The following is a 22,337-nucleotide window of genomic DNA, read 5'->3' as shown; positions in this document are numbered from 1 at the left end:
AAAAGATTCCAAATTACATATATAAACATTTTTACTGTAACCAGGACTTGCTAAAATAATAGTAAATAAAGCAGGTGAGGCACAGTTAAAGAGACTCATTTCTTATGCATTTTTTTTTTGGTGTATAAATAACTCGGGATTCTCATAAAGGTTACCCTGTGTGTCTTCTTACTTCTTTGAAATAACAAACAAGTACTTGCTAGTCCAGAGGGCTTTCCATGGTTTCACAACTCTAAAAGTGACTCATACTTTAGCAAGGAGGGTTCTGTTCCTGTGAAGCAGCAGACATTTCATATGCATCACCTCCCCTGTCTGATTTGAGCCCATCAGGATCAGTGGGAATGCACTTTTTTTCACTAGAACCTGCTGTACGTTCAACTCCAGTCCTTAAACATTTCTGTAATTACTGACCCTCTCTACTTATCCTCTTGTAAAACTACTAAAAAAACCCAAAAAAGGGTGTATGTATTTTCTCTGCATTCTTTTTCAGGGGAAAAAGGAGGCACAAAATACCCATTTATGAAAGTATAATGAACAATTGCGATATCTGTAATTGTAACATTTAAAATAATGTTATCTTCTAGATGTTATGAAGGTGTAATATAAACTTCAGATAAAGTAAGTGAAAGCAATTTCAAAATAAATTTAAAAAAACACTTTCTGAAATACTTCCCTCAAAAGGATAACTTATGGTGAGAAATATCTGCTAGCACAACAGAAATCACTTGAGGTTTAGAACTTAAATTGTAAGAAAACTTTGATTTGTCTTATGTGAAGTAGTTAAGAGTTTATAAATCGTTGATTCCTTTTGAAGTAGACACTGTAAGGGCTTCATTCGTCAACAACTGTTCCTTTAGTGCTGCGGCTTTTGGTTCTGGCACAGATCTTGATTTTGCAACTGAAGCATATGGTACAAATATATTCATCACCAGGACACTTAATCAAGCCATCATTCATTCAAGATTAAGCGTTAAGAGTACCTGTATAGAAAGCATGCTTAGTGCAAGTGTTTATTATTCCAGAATTGGTTGTGTTTGTTTGAAAACTCTTAGTCACAGAACAATAATTATGAATAGAAACAGCATGTTAGAAATAGAGGGACAAGAAAGCATTCCTGAATGCACCAAGACTTTATCTGCACCAGTCAAGAGACTCAGTATGATTGCTGTTAGGATTGCTTTTCCTTTAGCAGAAAGCATTCTGTGCTTCTCTCATTCTGATAGTACTGATTAGTCTTTCTTTTATGATTCTTAAATTTTAGCAAGTGAAGCTTGGCATATGTCTTAGAATCATCCTTTCCATATCTTTTCATGTATTGCTTTGAACTTTGTTTCCTGGTTAGCCTCTATATCACATCAATGGTGCAGTTGCTTTTTTAAACTTCTTTTTTCTCCATTTGCAATAACTTTATCAAATTAGGAAAACTTCTTACAAAGTTGTTCCCACCTCAGTCAGTTGGGTAGAATTTACATTTTTTTATTTTATGTATAATCCTTGTCATATAGCAAAGTGTTATACATTTTGTATAGCACAAATTAACTTCCAGGAACTTGGGACCTTAGAAACAATGGAGGTTATAATACGAAGAATCCTGCAAAAGTGCTGTAGGTGTTTTGACATTCTGCATGTTATTTTGCCTGAGAGATTTCCAGTACCGACAAAGGCATGTTTAAACAACCTTAGTATCCCAACAGATTTTAGCTTTGTTATTACCAGCTGCAGAAACAGTTGGAAGGTGATTTTAAAATCTCTCTAGAATTTTGAATGGTTTTATTACCACCCGACTCCAAGTAATTTTGTAGTTAGTATGTATTAAGAAATATGTACATGTTTCCAACTGTTCCAAAAAATGTTCCAAAAGAGAAATGACCAGGAAGTTGCAGCTCTTAGGGAAAGAAGTCTTTCTAGTGTGAGTTGTCTGCATCAGTTTTCTCCTGAGTAGGATAATTAGTTGAAATCTTTGATTGCAGTGAGATCAGCTAATGCTCAGACACCTCTGCAAGCTGCAGTGGAAGCAGATGATAGCTCATCAAATTCTGTGGTAGCAGGTTTCACCCAGTATTGTGTAATAGCTGTGGTGCTTTGGGCCTGTAAGAGAGATTCTGCATAGACTGAAACCTGAAAGGGCCTTCCCTTTTAAGAGAGTTGCCTTTTTAGTTCAATAATGGATTGTCTTGTAGGTTCCAGAAAGGTTCTTTTACTACAGTGTAATCTTTGGATGCTTATACTCCAAAGTTCAGGAATGAACAATAACCTAATCAGCAAAGCAGCCTATTTCTAGTTTATTCTATTATTCTTCTATTGTGCTCTGTCTCTGTAAGAAAAAAAGCAAGTGCTTATAAAGATAAAAGTTTTTTCTGTACTGATCACACTTATTTTTCATTGCCTTCAACAGCTGTCGACGTGTTGCATGCATTCATGTCAATGAGTCTCAAATGATTTTTACCCTTTCCTTATCCCTTTTCAGAATCATTTGCAGAGTCTTCCAAGATTACTCCTACTCAACAGATAAAGAAAAAGTGCAGACAGTCTAATCAGTTCCAGAATACTTGAATCTTCTTTCCTTTCTTGTGTGTACCTTTCTCTTCCCTGTCACAAGACTATATCAGAGCAGAATCTCCATGTCTTTCTTATACTTGGAGAAATATTAGAAATTAAAAATTTAATTAGAAGTTAAAGGACACTGCTTAGTTTAGGATGAAGGGGCTTCCTTCTTGATGTTGTATTGTCTTCTGGAGGCTAAATCTGGCATTGATTAATAGAGCTGGAGAGCCATTTACCACCTAAACATAGTACTCTGTGATTTGTTCCTTTATTTGTTTGTGGTAGGAATTTTCCCTTGGGAAAAATAAATACTTTTGCATACTCACATGTAGTGACCTGATTTATACAAGAATCCTTTCTCCATCAACTGATATGTAACTTTCAAGGGTTCTTTACAAATACTTTTTTATTTATTGTGCTGTAGAGGGATGAACACAGATAATTCCCATCTAAATTATATTCAGGAAAGAGATCTTATAGTTGGCTTGATAGGCTTCACCAGAGCGTAAGAACACTTCTCTGAAACAGTCTGAACAGTGCCAGGACAATCGTACATCACAATATGTTCATGTCTTTAATTGCTAGGTCATGTGGCCTGTACGTGCATTGTTTGGCCAGAAGCATCTTACATTTAACTTGTGCATTATAATTAGATGCTAAAGAATGAATACAGCTAATAGACAGTAATCTTAAAACTTCTCAGCTGGTAGGGGCATCTGCTACAAATATGCAGAGATGTCAGTAAGGATGGCTTCTTTGTTACAAAAGAAGGGCCTCTTCTAGTAAATTTAGGCAGGCAAAATTAGAATGCTTTTCTGTGTCCCTACGCTGATGATCAAAACAATGATTTTTGGGTGACTAGCACCATCATAGTGCGCTGCATGAGCAAGCAGGAAGTTGCTAGGTCCATACATTATGTAATGACTCCTTGTATGGAACTGTGCTTGCCATAAAATAATTATTGAAATCCATTATCTTCAGGATCTTCAAAATATGCTATCACTTCTTCCTAACAGGTACTTCTCTGAATATCCAAATAGGCAATTGTATTGCCAGTATCATTCACCAAAGATTAATCTGTGGTTTATAACTTCAAGAAAGGCGAAGATTTCTTATCTAGAGGGGAAGAGTATCTGAGTTGGTAGGGAAATGTCTTTTTAATTCCATGCATTTCCAATCTATGCGTATCTCCTAAAACCCTTATTCTGTTGTGGTTAAGAAAAAGCAGTGCCTGAGTCACCACAGTCACTCCATTCTGACTTGAACAGTCTTGGTACCTGGAATTCAGGAGCTTGCAAGTGTCTGTTCTAATCTTTCTGCCTTTTTCTCCCACATTGATCATTCAGAGCATTGCACATGCATCATTCAGGCCTCAGTTTTCATACAGTGAAGTGTAATAATATATTTGACTATTTAAACAAACACAACATTTTGGTTCGGAGTACGAAATGGTCCATGACCTTAACATGGCTACAAAATGGAACCAGTTTCACTGCAGGAAGAATGCATTTTTTGTGAGCATTTTTGTTTCTCAGTATTCTAGAATATTACAATTATTGGAAACTCATGAGCCTAGTATATATCCAGCAGTTATTTCAGCATCTCATCTACCACTGTGGTAGCATGTAAATTCTCTTTGTCCTACAGCAATTATCAGGCTTCCATTTTAAGTAGAAAAGTTAATGTGATTTCCCATAGTCTTGTTTATTTGATATAACAATGCTCTTTGTTGCACACAAAAGACAGTAAGCCCTGATATAATTGGCTTTGACTCTATTTACAGTCGTTAGTAAGACAGAAGTGATAGTTTAGACCAAATATCTACATTTCTTCTGAAAGTTTAGGTTTTCATTTGAACGAGTTTATTTACGTGTTCTCCCAGTGGTCATTTGTCCAAAATAGAACATTTGCTGATCTTTGAGTATGTTTTGTAGACGGGTGTCTGTGAGGAATGACAAAATAATCCTGAACTGGTCAAAGAGAGAAAGTAACTGAGATTTCTTTCAGGCTCATTTATGTATATTCTTTACAATTTGATGAACTAGATTTCCCCAAGGAAATTTCTGTGAAGATACAGGTGACTTTTGCTGTTTCCTTTAGGGGTTTTCTTCAGACAACCTAAGTAAGTCTATTCTTTGCCATACTGCATATGTATATGCTAAAATATTTTTGTCATTTTGGCATCTCATTATGCTTCCTGGCTTAATAAAGCCATACATCAGTTTTGTTTGGATTATGCTTTCAAACTGCTTCTTCTCCTTTTATATATTGACTGTGAGTTACCAGAATTGGTACACATGTAGAGAAATATTCAGTAAACACAAACTTGTTATTTTGGGTGTAATTTCACCTTCTTCTGACAGTAGGTGTGTTCATATGCTGCTATGTGAGATTTGTTTTGTAGTAGCCATAGCTATTGTGTTTTAGCTCTTCCCTGACTGTTTTTCGGGATGTTTTAATCTCAGGACCCTCCGTGTCAAACCATTAATCAATCTCTATGGTGTTTGGATCTCGCTACTTTCCAGAGTACGGACAGCCAGTGGTCTGCAAGTATTATCTAGACACGTATACTGTATGAGAAAACAGTATTTTCTGTACAAGGTGTTTCCTGTTGCTTAGATCTCAGGTCTTTTAGGTTAATTGTTATACTGAGTTCTTTTGATTCCTTTCTGTACTTTGGTGAGGGTACCAGGTTGCTTTCTGTGGTGGAGTACTCTTGTGTTCTCACACTGCACAGCTCATAGCTTCCTAACAGAGCTGATCAGGATGCACCAAGTTGTTCATGACTGAGTAGCCCTAGGAAAACTACTGTGTTACAGTGGTTCCATCTCCCCTGCTGAGCTCTTAAATACTAACTCCTTCTGCTTGTGTCTATGAAAGTGGCACATCTGGTGACAGTTTTCTCGGCCAACTGCAGGAGTATATGAGTCCTTATGACTGCCATTGTATATACTACCTTTATAAGGGCAGAGTATCTGTCCTTCAGTCATCGAAAATTCCTTCTTGAAGTGGTGCCAAAGTTCCAGAGTATCTAGGCAATTAGTCTTCTAGTACTCATTTCCAGATCTTATGCTTCTTTGGTTGAATTTTATACTACGCATTCTAAATTTCATAAGGACTTTATCCTTTCTCTTCACAGGTCCAAGTCTTTTTAGTTTGCTTCTTTGCTTGTTGCACTGTGGGAATATCCAGAAGTTCATCTGACTTCACACCACATTTGGTGGCTTTCTGGCTCATTGTGAGCTCAAGGAACTTTCCCCCCATGGCCAAAGCAAATTCTATTAGATCTCTGGGCAAACTTTGTGTGAGAATTCTATGTTACTTAAACATTTGCTGTAAAGCCACCTGGACTGTTGTCTTTGCATTCACCTGGCACTATATTGGCCTAGTAGAATCCAGGGCTGTTTCAGCCTTCAGTGGAGCGAAGCTGTAGTTGTTAGCGGGAGTCCTCAGTCCTTCTTCTGCATGGTAAAAGGCAAAGGTAACTGTTCAGAGTGAGTTGTGGGTATGTACATGCAGACTCAAAGAAAAAAGGTTACTGGTCAGTAACTGGTGTTCTTTGAGAGATATGGTCTGCATGTACATTAGTCTCCTACCTGCCTTTCCCCTCTTTTGAATCTCTTTCAGGTTTGATTGTGCATTTAAGAGGAACTGAAGTGGTGGCGGATGCGCTCTGCCCTGTATGTCATGCCTCAAGCAGGAAGAGGGGAGGAGCTAGGGCACCCCTCCCGGGACACTCCAGGGCAGGCCACAAGCCCACTTACTCTTAGCGTATATGTGTGGACTAAATGTCTCAAAGTGCAGCAGCTGTTCGTTGGTAGGTAAATTTTCTTTACTGTATTTTCACAGGTAAAGCAGTAGTTTTTATTTTAAACACAGTTTCATTCATTGACTCTATGGATGATGGGCATGAACAACATACATGGGGCAGTTTATACCACAAACAGCGTTATACTGAGTAGCTCCCTTGTCTCTCTAATGCTTTAATCTCGTGTCATTTCCCCCCACCCTGTCCTAGCTTTTTTTACATGTCTGAGTATTTTCACTCTGTTCAATTTGCCATTTCCATGGAGAGCTACACCAAAAACTGAAATTATATAAGCTATAGTATTATTCATACCGTAAAAGGAAATTATGTCTTACACAATTTTAGCTGAGTGTGTGAAGTAATATGTAAGATTGTATTTACTATTAGAAAATCAAGCTAAAAACTGAACTGGATTCTGTAAGAATTATATTTTTACAATTATATTGTTTTTTAAAACTTCATAGTCTCAGAAAAGCAGTCATTTAAGTTTAAAAATGTTTTCCAAAGCTGGGTCCCTCATGTGGTTTTATTTTAATCACAGAAGCCTTGTAGTCACTTTTTCATCCACTGCACTTCCTGCCCATGAAACAGAAAAAGCAGACACAGAGTATAACCTGGCTTAAACTGAGGTATAGCTGACGCTGCATGCAAATATGTACATGCAAATTCTGCAAGTGGTTGTTTTCAAGTATGGTTTCTAAGAAGTGCAGATAATGCAAGTTGAGGGCTGTTATGGGAATATGATTCTTATGTGTTCATAGACGGAGTTCTCTGAGATTTATTGCCTCTACCTATATGGGACACATACTCCTACTGATTTCTTAGAGTTAAAGCAGTTAGTGTTGTCATGGAAGCTCAGAAATTTACAGTTAGTTTTCTGTGGCTATGCCATTTCTGTGTTTTTCATGAGATTAAGATGTAGCTTATCTGGACTTAGTTACCATCAGCAAAGTTTGCTCAAAATCCTGATTCGTGGTGCATGAGAGATGTGTGCTGTAGATGTGGATGCACATAGATAAAATATTGTAAAGAACTCCAATTTTAGAAAGTTACTAACTTGTTTGTAACATCAAGCTGCCTTTTCACATTCTGAGAAGAAAACTCAAAGTAAACAGTTCTTTAAACAAACTTAGATGAGCATTAAAGTACTCAAAGGGGAAGAAAATGTGGAATAAGCCATCTTGTTCTGCACAATTAATCTTAAGTTTATGGCTCCAAAACCAAGCATTTATATCTTGTGATAACAGGTCTTTGATGTGCTGCTTTAATTAAAAAAAAAATAATTAAGAATGGGGATTTCTGTATATCTATTATTAGTGAGCAGTATTGGATTAATTCAATTTGGTTTATGCTTCTTTTCCCTTTTCATTCAAATTGCCATTTTAGCTTGTAGGAATAATCGGAAGAATACACATTAGATGTCAAGATTCTTACTGTGAAAAGTAATACTGGCAAGAAGGCATTATGTTTTTTCTTTAATTTTTAATTGTTTTCAAATAAATTCTTAAGATAAACAAAGAGTTCTTATACAACTCTAAGATTTATTTTACTAAGTAAACATATTTTAGAGAGAGGTAGTTTACACATGACAGAAATGAGACACGTTGAACATTGGTGCTTCTGCTAGTAGATTTTTATTATGTAGAGATGAGCGGTGTGTGTATGTGCCTGCACATGTAAATATCTGCCAAATTCAGAGTGGACAGGAAAGTAGTTTCAAGAAACAGACATGTTTAGAAAATATCTAGTTCTTACTCTTCTGACAGCTCCTAGTTCCATCCATTCCTCAGGCATCTAAGGAATACTGTTGTGCAGGAGTGACTGATCCTTTTCTACAAGTAGCTGTGATTTCAAGATCTCAGCGTGCACTCTAGGAGGATACCAGTGAAGCCAGCAGTAGATGGGAACAGATGTTTTGTACAGAAGGAGACAAATCTTGTGCCTTGCTGCACGTGTAGACTCATGGTTTGCATCGGATCTAGACCCACCTGTCGATTTTAATTCAATTTATTAAATCATGTAATAAAATCACATATTTTCTTGTTTATACTAAGACTAATATGTCAGGGTAGTTAGCCTAACTAAGAATCTCCCCCTCGTCTTTCTGAAAGGAAATCAGCACCAGACATTTAAAACTATCTTTACCTTTCTCCAGCAAATTAGTTAGAAATTTTTTTTGCCAGTCTCAGCCCTTACAAAGCAGACTACTTCATTGTTGGCACTCCCAGTCCTGGTGGTTCAGCCAGCAAAGATCTTAGTGTTTGCACATCTCCCTGCTTGGTTTTCCCTACTAATTTGGATAGATGAACTCTGCTGAGCACTGCCCTTCCATACCTACTTTTTCCTGTTTTAGGCATAATTATCATGAAGGGTAGCTTTTAGAAGGCATGAAGTACTTTTTTTAGAAAAGATTACAAGCTGCATAGGTATGTTGAACCTTGAAATATTTGAAAGTTTCAAATGAAAAATAACTATAATTAAATTTCCATTTTAAAAGTAAGCCATTTATAAAGTACATTTTTATTACTTTCTCCATTTAGTTTTGTATTTCTGTAGCATAGTTGGATTTTTTTACTTCTTTTATTATGTTAGCTTTGTATTTAGAAAAGAGTATTTAGAAAAGCAACAATGCAAACTGACTGCAATGCTGAAGCCTGCAAATATATCTGTAGAATCTTCAGAAGGCTGCTAACTGTTTGGTGAAATCTCGAAAGATGGAAAAGGTCTATTTAGACACATTGAGATAGGTACAAGCATTGCATCCAAGTCTCTTGACTACAGTGATTATGATCTGAGCAGAATCCCGACATTTCTCCTACTTTCTGCTTTTGTTGATGGGGGGAGGAAAAAAGAGGTGTAGGTAATAGAAAGTGTTGAGTGCATTTTGATTGTGTTTTAGGATATAATTTTCTTATTCTTAAATAATTTTGAGATTGATTACCTGCAAAGTAGTTGCTCCACATGCAAGGATATCTTCGTGCTTCTACATTTCAGTGAAGCTTTCAAGCAGTAAGTGAAAGATTTTAAACATTAGAAATAAAAGAAATAAGGCAAAAAATATGAAATTACGTCCAAGAGGAGTTAACATTTCTAAGGCTGTCCCTCATTTTCAAACTGAATGTTGAAGTCTATCTTTCCCTCAGTGCCTCAGCATTATGGGTATTCGTGTTCTTGCATGGTCCTCAGTACTTGATTTTCAGTTTTGAATTAATGGACAAGCCATGGTCAGCTGAATAGAGAAGATTCAAACTCCTAAGTAATACAGTTATGAGGAACAATTGACTTACTTTTACCTTTTTATTTTTTTTCCTTTTTTTCGTGCTTTATATTTGTGTGCTGTAGCATCAGTTTCTGATTCACACAGTTATATATGCTCTCTCATGCCATAATATCTGGGTTAATAATTTGTGAGCTGGAGTCTGGAGTAGTTCAAGCCATATGACAAAGTAAAGGTTGTTATGAGCTCTTAAAGTATCAATTGCTCTATTCCTGAAACTCATTGGTCAAAATGACACATAATTTTCTTAGCAAATCTGCAACTATGCAGACTTTCTCTTCTGTGATTTATTTTTCCATGTTCTCATTCACTGTAATTTCTTCATTATGAAGATGTAAGAATCATAAATGAAAATTATCTTGAGTACCCTTTTAGCATGGGACCACACAGTGTGAAAGAAATTTGATATTTAATGTGGCTTTTTATGCAACAATTCTAATTTGACTTGGATTGCTAAGGAAAATGTTCATTGTAGCTTTAAGAATGTATTGTTAATGTTTTTTCCTTGCATTTTGAAACATACTGTCCTAGAGTAAACAGAATTTATTTTCCAATATAGAAGTTAAATAATTTGACACAGCTTCTTATTTGAGAGAAATTTTTATGTATTTAAAAGAGAAAATACAAAGGAATATGTAGAAGGGACAGAGCACCAGATCTAATCCAAAGCTTATGGAGACAACTGGGTGGACATTTTATTTCTGAGTGGGAGAAAAGCTTAGTATAATTATCCTGGGACTTCAGTGAACTTTGAACAGGTTAGAATCACAGTTATGTGCTTTTGAAGTAAACATGCATCAAGAGGAACTGAGTGCAATGACTTCATTTCTCCTCATCTGCCTTAATACTAGAAAATAACCAATAAAGCCTATTTTAGCATATTAATTGTAGAAAATATTAAGCTATTTATTGATTTGTGGGGTTTTTTTTCTTGAGTTTTGTAGTTTTGTTCTGGTGTTTAAAATTTGGCAAAATTTTACAGTACTGCTTTTAGATCCAGATACTGTATTTTTTTATCCACCAGTATAATTCTAACTTGAGTGGAATAACAGTGATTTACCTAACCTGTTGACATGGACGCATTTTATCCTGAAAGCTTATCATCAGCAATAGAGGAGGAGAAAGTTGCGCAAAAATTATTTAATGACATTTTCTCTGGTTGAAACGTTATATAATAATTTCATTTGTATCTCATCAGTGAAGCCAAATATCAGGTCCCTGGCCTAAAGCAGTTCTCTTTTGAAGACACAGCAAATTCAGTTCCGTGCAAAGCTAGCAAGAATCTAGCTGGACTGGTGGCAGCGACAAAGTCAATACGAGTAGCCTTTTGTCCTCAGTTAGTGCTTCCTTTTTTAGATACTTAAAATGTCAGTGAGAATGTTTTGTGGGACACAGTTTTGTAGGCTAGAGAGAAAGTAAATAAGTTGAATATCAGTCTCAGGTATTTTTCCTTGTTTTAAAAGATGTAAGAGGTAAAATTTGCACTTCTGAAATACAATGAAACCCAAAGATGCTGCCTCAGAGTCAAATGTCTTCTTACTGAAAGCGTCCGTTTCTTTACTATAACTAGAACTTGATAGAGAATTATATGTCTGCCTGATGGAATACCAGTAATAGGCTTTTAATTATTGCTCAGTTTATTCAAAGAGTTAAGGTGTGTACTGATTTATTTACCTTTTGTAGACTATCACGTGACATTTTTTCCCCTGTAAAATGCAGCAAAATGAGAACAGAGGAAAGATTTATTTTCTCTATCAAACCAGTTGGAGTTTGACAAGTTTTATTTAATCTGAAGATAAATACTTCATGAAGAAAAGACAAACAAAAAAAACCAAACCAACAAAGCACAAAATCTCTCCGTCCTGTTTTATACTGATAAAATTTTATTGTTGGTAATAATTTTTAAAATATATACAACATTAAGCTGTAATACTGCCAAACACCAGTTTTACACTGAATTTCTCTCAGATATTCTCTGAAATTTCTAGCTGTTCAGAGTCAAGAGAAATATGTTTCTAGATGATAAAGTAAAGAAGATGCCACCTCTTTAAAATAGTTTTTCTAATGCATATATATCTTATTGAAACAATTTTAAGACATAAAATGCTTTTTACTACCATAGTTCACATTTCTTCAAAACGTAAGTCAGAAGTCAGACAGAATAGTTTGTTTATGTATGGGTCTGAGACGTTATGCGTCTTCTTTTCTTGAGCTTATCTAAAATGTTCTTATCACCAGAGACTTCTGGTACTTTACATCCCATCTAAGTAGAGTGCTGTCCTCCAAATGGGGAGAGGAAAAAGGTGGGTGTAATTTTCATAAGGACAAGAGATAATTCAGAACAGGAAGTGGAAGGAATGAGTAAAGAAAGGAGAAATGAAGACAGAACCTTCTGCTTTGCCATTTCAAATAATCCTTGGATATGTTTGCATGATGGGGCTTGCAGATAGACACAAGTTTATTCTGCCTGCAATTTGATCAAAGCTGTATATGAGCTTTGTCTTCACGTGAAGTTACACAGCAGTGCTAAGCCTGAAGAACATACGCCTGAGAATTAATCTACATGGGTAGTAGTTTTTAGATGTTCTGGGCAGCTCTATAACCATCAACAATATTTCAAGCTTGTTTTATCAGTATATTGCTCAGATCTAATTTTGTGATAAATAATAAGCTTCTAGCCAACAGTCAACAAAGGAGTTAATTCCTCCCCAATATAATACTCCAGAAAAAGAAATGCGTGCTAATCTTTTTCAAAGAATGAGATTTCTTTGCTAGTGTAAGGATAGCTGTCTAATTGTTCTGAGTGATTTCTGTAGATGGATACTTACTGTGTAATACGTGAGTGCACTTCATGTAACACAGCTAATTTTGAGCTCCAAGGAAACATTCTTCTTCTGTGTGGTAGAGTATGAAGGATGAGTGATACAATCATATCGAGACTAAATAAAGTTTCTGCTTATGTCAAATTTTTATCGTTGTTTGAAAACTGATTTAAAATATTTTAAAAAATGAATGCAAATAAACAATTCTCTAGTATCATGAGTAAGTAATTGAATTTACATGACAGATTTATTAGACCTTCTTAGTCCAGCCTTGGAACTGGTATACACATTCCTATTGAGATGTTACCGGGAATCTAGAAAAGGTTATTATAGATGATCTTTTGGAGTTTTGTGTCAGGTGTATTATTGCATCTCTTAGTAGATAAGCTTTCAAATATGTGCTTCTGGCTTTTTTTTCTGGCTATTAAAAGGCAATGTACAGAAACCAGTCACTGTAATAAGAATCAAACATATAATCTGAGTTAAATGCACATAATCTATTGACATGTGTCAAAACATTATTTTTATATCTCATAGTCAAAATAAACAGTGATATAAGTCAATAACTATGAATTCTTGTTTTCCATTTCAGGTCAAGAGTGCAGAACAGATTTTCAGTTTCCATTTCCAAAATTATTATGATGGATACTCGAATTATTCTCTTATATGTTGGTTATAAATAGTGGTTTGAAATCTTTGTATAAAAAAGCCATGTATTCCCTGTACCTATTGTATATGTGTCTGTTTTTAAGACATTTCAAGTCTTCAAGTGTTTTTTGAGGTAACTGTATCCCACATATTACTTGTTAGATCTGACAGGATTCATGTTCTCTTTCAGGAGACGCTGATAGATTGGTGCGATGAAAAGGAACTTAATTTGATTTTAACAACTGGAGGAACAGGGTTTGCACCACGAGATGTCACTCCAGAGGTGAGATAGCCCTGCAATAAGAAAAATCTGTGCTTTGGTGTAGAAATGCATGAGTCTGGGGGAAGGGAGGTGGTATTTTTTTCAAATTTCCTCTTGTAACTTTGCTTTGCAGTATCTCTGGACAGGTCAAGTGATACGCAACTCAGAAACAAAAAAAAGTAATAGGAAATACAGCATAAGGGAAATACTCTGACCTTGGGTTCTGACTCAAAATGATTTTTTAACTAAAATGTGAATGGATAATGGATTTCCAGTCTCCTTACAAAACAAAATTATAACAGATTTTTGCTGTAATTTTCCTTTGCACTAGAGTACAGTGCTGCTAGGCAAAAACTTCAGTGGCTTTTGTTGTGTCCTGCACAAGGAAAAGTGGGATGAGAGATCCTTTAATTCTCCCGTGCAGGCTAGTGCCTCGACAACTACTGCATTATAGGTTGGTGTGAGAGGCAAATAGCAGGGGGAAAAAGTTCTGTGCAAAGCTGCATTTGCTTTGCTTGATGCCACATTGTCCAAAAAAAAAAAAAAGCTAAACAGGCACAGAGATTGAGTTAACCTGCATACATAAATGTTGCAGAGGAAATCAGATTTGGTTACATTCCACTTATCAAGAGCTAAGGTAAGGTAAAAAAAAAAGGTGAGGGGCAACTTTTATAGCCTCAGCCGTGAGCTATTATATGAAATGACTGTGTGATTGCTGTTGAAGTGTTTTGGTATTTATGGTTCCAAATTAGATTCATCTGAACTTTTTAAATCACATACTTTTTTTCAGTTTGCTTATGTTCAATAAAGGCCAGAATTATGATTGAGTGTCTGAAATGTTTATTTCCATAATTTGATGTATTTAGATTTCTCTTAAGTACTCATGTAGGGTTTGAATTGCTTTGACTTTCAACTTGGAGTTGACTTAAGTAGAAGGCATTTTAGGCATGTTACAGTGAACTCAAAATTGTCTCCTGTCAACCATGGCTGCAGTTTAACTTTTTTCCATTAGGAATCTAAAAATATTTTAAAATTTATTACATGAAATTTATGTAATTAAACAAATATGTAAAGAAAATGCTTCTATACATTACTTCTGATGTGTTTAGTTTATATGCTAGAAGCCTTTAGTAACTAAAACCTAAAGGTTTATGTATCGGAAAATGGCAGCAGTACAAGATGACCACAGTGTGCTAGGCAGTGAAACTGAATTTGCAGACAAGTCACTGTGATAAAGCAACACAAAAATGAAAGCTATATTGAAGGTTGCATTCCCAGCACTGCTCCAGTTTTTCTGATTTATTACCTTTATGTAGGGTAGAGCCTAGGCAGTAGTGCCAGAGGAAGCATTGCAGCCAGTGCCAAAAATTAGGCACAGCTTCTCAAGCAGCATTTGGGACAAGAAATAAACAAATCAGAACTCTGCACATAAACACCTTGTATTTTCCTTACAATTGCTTTATTACTGTTAGTCAAACTAATTATTTAGGACAGGTGGTTAATTTTTATGTTACAGTGAGCCATTTAAAAAACTGAGTTGTTGAAGTATCTTTAGACTATATAATGAAAAGACATTGAGAGAAAAAAATCATTGATAATTTGTTCTGAAGAAAAAATGCATTGTTTTTAAACAAAATAGGTGTACGAGATTTTGACTTGTTAAAACAGAGTTAAGTGTTCTGATTGTCAAATTATTCACATCCTTAAAAAGAATTTATATAGGACAGTATTTACTCACTTTTCATTCATTTAAGTTGGATTAACTTGCAAGGCTAAATGTAAGCCACAGTGGAGAGATCATATTCCAGCTTCTATTTCAAAGCGGCAATGATTAGGTTTGTTCTTATGATAGGGTTTGTTAGATCATTCATTCAAACAAATGTTTTTAAGGGAAGAAAATTGGTTTGCCAGCATATGTCACAACACAAACTTATGAAGAAGCACAAGCTTTGGCCCAATATTTAATGCCTTTGGATCAATGAGAGAACCAATTAAAAATGGAAAATTCATTAAGTCAACAGGAAATATGCAGTAGCAGGCCTTCAGGAAAACTTGCATTGATGTAGGAAGTGGTTTTAATCTCTTCTGTGTATGGTGTTTGTCCAGCGTGTTCTCCTCTAATTACTAGACTGATAATGAAATAACACGATCATGACATCATGGTATTGAGATGTCATCTTTAAGATAGGATTTTAAAACTGGTAATAATTGAATCTGATACTGGAAGATGTTTTTGCATTTTTCCTTAGAGTAGGGAGAGTAATCCCTTAGGTCGTATTTCAGCTGGAATGATTCAGTCCTGCTTCTCCTTAATCCTCCTGTATTTTCGATTAGAAAACACATTTTTTCTTCTTTCTTTTCTGAGCACAGATACATAATTGCTATTGTACTGCACAAGATAAAGCAAGATCCTGAGAGTATTTACAACCCAAAGAATTAATGTTAATTTAATTTTATAATTATTGATTAAATTGAAATTAGATCTCTATCATAATATATCTATTAAAAATAACTTCTTGAAACTTCAGAAGTTTATGATTAAGTTTTGAAAAAAAATACTCAATTTTCGCACTCACTTTGCCTTTTAAACAATCTACTGGAATCGTACCAAGTTATTGCAATTGTTTCAGTGATGTATAATGACTTTTTTGTTATAATGGAACAGGTGATTTCATGGGTATTCATAATATGTGATTTTCCTTACCTGTTTCTGGTCCCTGAGTTTATAGCCTCAGTCTAGTCAGTGGACAGAGAGGAGCTTTTGAATTAGTTGCTATGATTCATATTTTGAGGAGTGAGGGTCAATTGAAGGAAGTGGTGTGAATATCCTTTGCCTTTTTGTCTATGCAACTACAAGTGATGAAATGCATGTGGATATTCAAAAAACAAAATTCACCCAATGGGTGTCTGAATTTGAAAGAATACGTGATGTAGATGTTATTACTGAATGCTGCAATTCTTCATCTGTTATGGGAGTTGATGGTAGTTTGCATTTGGACTGAAGCCAAAGCATAGGGTTAATTTTGAAGATACGACCACTTTTTTTACTATCTTATTTTGCCTGTAATTTAAAGGCATAGTGTTTAAATGCATACTGGAAGTGCTCATACGGTCTGCTGTTGAAAGTTAAGTTATTTAAGGAATATTTGTTCCATATTTCCAAATGCAAATATTTTTTCCTTGGAAATACAACACTTGAGTGCTAGACAGTTACAGTTCTTACAGAAAATATTTAAATAGTATGGCAACATTTTATCTATCACTAGGTATCCTTTGATGTAGAAGTGTATTTCCTGTATAGCTGTTGGTCAATACAAGGGAGAAAAGAAAAGTCTCATGTATGCAGGTATTCTGTGCAGTTTTCTATCTTCCATCTTCTCTATTTTTACATTTATTCTTTTGCTGAGTTGTACATCAAAAGTTTACTTGTCTGCCCCTGAGAGTCTTATAGCTTTTTTTTTATCCTTTGTCTCTAGTGTGGCTCACAGATATCATTTGACTCTCACAAGACTATTTTATTTACTTAATAACAATAGAAGTCAACTTATTTTGCCTCAGCTGATGTTAGACATCCTTGGGCTGTGTCATTATGTGTATTCATCAGTAGTTCAGCCACACTGCAGATAATTGTCAGCCATGAAACATTAAGATAAGACTTTAGAAGAAAAATAGAAGAGCTGTTTTCCATCAAGTGAAACCAGACAGATTTTTCCTTATAGTCTTCCTCCTTTTCAAATTCTCTGGAAAAATTATGAGTGCTCCTTTTGGTTCTTGCTGATTATTTTCTTCAATATTTATAGATTGTTTTTAAATTAGTTGACACATACTTGTTTTGATTTAATCTGACAATGTATGCGTATTTGTTCATTCTTACTTTAAAGTTCTCTAGTCCATGAAAAGAAATTGTCTTCTGGAACTGCTTCCTATTTGTCAGCATTTTTCAGGGGGTGGGGAGGGGGGGGCGGGGATGGAAATTGTGCTCAGAATGAACAAAAAGCTCCAAACTTAGCCACACAAAAACCATGTCTGTAGAGAAGAAATTCTCTATTCTGCTGTGATATAAAGCCTTTAAGGTATGTTCATTTCTTGCACCAGCATTTTTATAATCATTATCAATCACAAATTTTTGGTCACCTAACTTTTCCCAGTTCTCTAAGGTATCTTTCACTATTGCTGCTTCCCAATTTTCTCTTTAGAATTTAGGGTGTTTTTTTCTTCAAATTCCATTTTATTTCTACAGACTCTTCTAATGTCTGTATCCTTCCATTTCTCTGTCACAAGCAGTGTCAACAACCCTCTTAATCTCTGTTATTTGTCATTTTCATGTGTTCTGTCTGTGTGCTTCCCTTCAACTTTGTTATTGAAATAAGACACTTGTGACACAACAGGGTATGGTAATAGTCATGCTCTCGCAGCAACACGTGCTCCCCTCAAATTAACCCAAATCAAATCCACTGAGACATTTCAAATAAATACTTCCATTTAATAGGCAGTAATTTAAACTAGTAATAACATGTAAGGGTTTTGTCCTTCCCCGATTCAAATAGTGCCTTTCCACAGCAGCAGGATTTCTAGTATTTTTCATTGTGGATATGGGAGAACTTATGTTTTTCTTGAGCAGTATTCAGTTCTTCTTAGTACCATGCCAAAAACATCTTAGTGTTAAGCCAAAAGAAACTAATTTTCTTTTTGCAAACTATGACTTCAGGACAGCTCCATAGTGAGGAGGAGTGAAGTCTTCATCTCATATGGGACGTTAGTCATTTTGTGCTAGGAATACTGTGATCATACAACCTTTAATTACCTAGACTGTTGTTTCAGTTTTTCACTTTTCAGTATTCAAGGTACTTGCCAATTTTATAACCTTTTTCAGCATTTGTTTTTGTAGTCTTATCTTAAGGCGGTGGTTTTCTGTGTCTCTTAATGGAGGTCTCACTCCCTGTTCAGTTTGATTTCTGTACAGAGCTGTTGTATAAGGAAGTGTGCTGAGTATGTATGATGTCTGATCCTGTAACTTGCCATCAAACCTTTTGGGAACTGTTGTTCATATTTCTTAGAAAATTATGTTTCCAACCCAGCTTGCTCCTAAAGTTTCTGAATTATGAAACCTTACGAGGTGCATCTAGACAGCCAGTATGCTTAAGTGGAATAGACTGCTCTGTGATAGACCCCTTCCAAATTCTGTGCTACTCTGTTAGTAATTTATAAGCAGCTCTGTAAGGTACCATTCCCTTTTTCTTAGTCCTTCAGACAGTTCCTAGCGTATATGGTGAGGTCTTCATCTGGTCCACTTTAGTTTTTCAATAAAATTTATTATTTGAAATGCTGTTTGGGGTGTTATAAAAATTGGAATATACCTATATGTCTTATTCATGTAATAAAAACCCTATAATTAGATTTTAAATCTCATATTTGGAATTGGTATATTTGGTTGTAGAACACTCTTCACTAAGCAACTATTACCAGTTTCTTCAAGAAGCAGCAGCACGCAGATTATTTGCACTACACAAAAGGTTCTGACTTGGGAAATTCCAAACTAATTTAGCTGACTTTTGAAATGCTAAGAAGTGCACTTTCTCCTCTAGACTTCGAATTTCTCAGGAAAACCTGGTAACCTGCCAGCATCAGTAAAGATCCTGGTTGTGCTACCATCAACTGCAGTCACTGCATGGAAACACCTGTGAGCTGCCAGGGCAGCTTTAGTGAGAAATGTGAGAGGGAAGAAAGCCAGATCCAATTTCAGATCCATTTACTGCGATATCAGTGATTACACAAAAAAAGAAAAGAAGCCCCTCACTCCACCCAAGACTCCCAACCATAAAAACAACAAAGGAAGAAGGAAATATATGCAGAGGAAGCATTCCTGAAAAGTGGTAGTTTTGATAAATAGAGAGAGCTTGGTAAATTCTGGTACATAAACAGCAGTTTTGAATGTGTCGCCATGTCTGTGTGTCCAGCTTAGATACTGGATTGAACAAGTGTGTGTATCTCAATTTGTTTCTATCTAGATTTCCCAACATATGCAAGTATGAAGACAGTAGGGGAAAAAAAGGAATAGGAACAGAGAGGATACTTTTATATCTGTATATGGGATTGATGTGCCTAAAATGGAAAACTGCATATTTTTCTGATATTCCTTTTTAAAAAAAGTTTCAGAAGTGGATGTACAGAGGATGTAGAAAAAGGTAAAAAGAAATGATGGCTGAGAGAGGTGCTTTCTGTGAGAGTTACCCACCTCAGTCTCTTCAATTTATAATAAAAACACTGGGAAATTAACTTGATTTTAGCTGATTTTAGCACTTTCTTTGGGAAATAATACTGTAAGGTATATAGCTTACTACTATTATTAAAATACTGTATTTTCTTTGGGGAATGATGACGTGAAATAAGGTAATGATGTGTTTCTTAGCCTACTAAAGAGAATTGTAACAATAGCTGGTGATGGGAAGCTTGAGCCAGAAAAGTCTAGTATCAGCATAATGGAAGGGTTTTATGTATTTGAGTTGGTTTGTTTGCTTAACAACGAGGAATTAATCACAAAAACAAATTCCATAAACAAGAACTATATTCTCTGTTTTAATCCTGTTGGATCAAATGTGATTGATTGTGGGAAAGACGTCTTACAAAACTCAAGTTATCTTGGACTTCTTATGGAAGTCATGGATGAATTGTGTGGGAGGCCAGACTAGATTCAAGCCTTATGTTCCATTAATCTTAAATGAGGAGATAGTTTCCATCAAATGGATCCTGAAATTAATGAATGGACAGTTTTGTTTCCTGCATCCAAAAGGATTGCATTAATTGCTTCCCTGTTTCTTTTTTTGAAAATGCAAAATTGTAATGATATTGACTGAGGATGCTGGGACAAATACCTTTTAAATAATTTAACAAATGTGTTAACCTTCTGTGTAAAGTCGCCTGGCCAACACATCCTAAAGATGATGCTATCAACTTTTATTTGCTTTATTTTAGCTTTCCTTAACACTCTCAAGAAGTAAATAGGAAGTTGGTTCTCTGTTTTTCAAACATATATTTGAAAGCTCTGTTGAAATGAAGGAAACAGTAGTAAAACAGCAGTAAGGGATTTGAATATTTCATAGAATGAGGAGCAAAACTACAGTAACAAGCCAGGAAATCTCACTTCATTATCTCAAATATTACAATTAAGTTTTTTATTCCAAGGTAATTTCAGAACGGAAGGTGCAGGAAGATTCAGCATATCCTCTGGGTCGGCAAATGGTTCATATCGCAGTGATCCTAAATACTTTCAAAAATACATCTAAAAGAACAAAATGATTATAATTTAATTCTTGTCAGGGTAAAGAGAAGGATTCTCCTCCTCTTGACATCACTGATGCCTTTTAGCCATGTGTTCACTGTAGAGACCACAGCTCAAATGGATATCTCACTATTAGTTGGAACTGACTGGCTTGGCTCCTGTTACCAGTTTAGCTGCAACAGTGGGTAGATCTTGCAGTCCTTTTTCTGTAACTGAGGAAGAAAAATATGCCTATCATAGAACTTCTACATAATGAAATTTTCAATTGGAAGTCCTGGAACTTTTTCCTTTTAGGCATTTCTAGAAATAATTTCCATTAAAACATCTCTACACAGCAGACGATAGGGAACTGAACAAAAACAAACATCATGTTAAGGCAAAATAATTTTGAAAACTTTGTCAGGCCTGTAATTATGTGATTCTTGCCCTTAATGTGCAATTTTTTGTTCTTTCTGGTCATGGTCTATTACAAAATGTTTAGTAAAAGCTAATGAATAAAAAAATATATAGACATGTTAGGAAGCCTTCTCTGTGAAGGCAGCTTAAAGAGTGATAACTAGAGGGCAAATACTAGTTTGGATTTAGGACATATTAGAAGTTAAGTGAGATACTCCTTTTGACATAAGCACACCAGAAGAGCAAAATGACTCACTAGTAAAACAGTTGATTATTAAAACTAATACTTATTAAAGAGCAGAGAATTTCTAATTGCCTGCTGTGTAGGAACTCTTCCAGCCACTAAGTGGAAAGTGGAAGAATCTTGGAAAGCATCTGGCTTCATCAGTTATTCTTAGGATTATTAATGGTCCTTTGCCTGCTTCTTCTAATTGCTACCACATGGAGCAGTGAAGATACAGCAAGATGTTAACTCAGTGCAAGCACCAGAATAGAAAAGAAATTATTATTGTCACACTTGGGCATGGAAGTCTTATCAACTATGAACAAGAAAATATTTACTTTTTAGCTTTAATTTGGACCATTCACAGATACTTTATCTTGTTGTCACTTCATGCTTATATTCTTTTTCCCAATTATTTTGTAATGACAATATCCAAATTAAGTGAGGTGCATAATATACTGTTGATAATTTGTCATTGATATTTAAACTTTCTTTAGATTTATAAAGTCCATTTTTTCTTCCACAAATTAAGCTTATGGTTTGCTGAGATCAGTTTGTCATAGTTCATTTTCTTTGAGCCTTGAAAGATCTCCCTTTGGAAAGAAAGTGCTAGCAATTTGGTTCTTGTTGTGGTGCAGCTAACTCTAGCTGCTGCCAGCCACAGAATCACAGGATTTGATAAAACTGCCAATGCATGCTCTAAGTACTCTATAGCATTAATATCTACTCTGGTTCAGTCAGCGCATGCTAATCCTAGATAGTCTATGCCATCACTAGTCATATGATGGACATCTCATGGTCTCCTCTGTCTAAATTTCCTGTCATTCTGTTCTAAGCCCATATAGTAGTGTTTAATAGAGGAAAGCTTGGATATGGATGAAATTCCTGGTTTATGACCCCAGTTCCTAAATTTAAAGTTATATTAGCCTCTATTATTCCTGTGCCTTGCTCAGCTAGAAGGAGAAGAGTGGCTGATACGCAGAGAATCACTATAAATTATGTTCTGCCTAGCCTATTGCTACTTGGTTCTTTAAAAGCTTTGTTGCCTAATGAGTACATGGCAAATTTGTATGGATTC

The 22,337-nt window shown here is 35.4% G+C and overlaps 1 protein-coding gene across 18 annotated transcripts in view; it reads left to right on the top strand.

Moving 5' to 3' along the window:
• The window catches only part of GPHN (gephyrin), a 288,977-nt gene that overhangs the window by 139,839 nt on the left and 126,801 nt on the right, over positions 1 to 22,337 (top strand). For all 18 annotated transcript variants that reach the window (XM_069858253.1, XM_069858250.1, XM_069858246.1 and 15 more), the window contains exon 4: positions 13,290 to 13,382. In XM_069858253.1, coding sequence (XP_069714354.1) covers positions 13,290 to 13,382 — 93 coding nt within the window. The remainder of the gene's footprint in view (positions 1 to 13,289; positions 13,383 to 22,337) is intronic.

Source organism: Phaenicophaeus curvirostris, chromosome 5 (genome assembly GCF_032191515.1).
Source record: "Phaenicophaeus curvirostris isolate KB17595 chromosome 5, BPBGC_Pcur_1.0, whole genome shotgun sequence".
Taxonomy (NCBI): domain Eukaryota; kingdom Metazoa; phylum Chordata; class Aves; order Cuculiformes; family Cuculidae; genus Phaenicophaeus; species Phaenicophaeus curvirostris.
The sequence above is the reverse complement of the archived record's forward strand: the minus strand, read 5'-3'. Positions and strand labels throughout refer to the sequence as shown.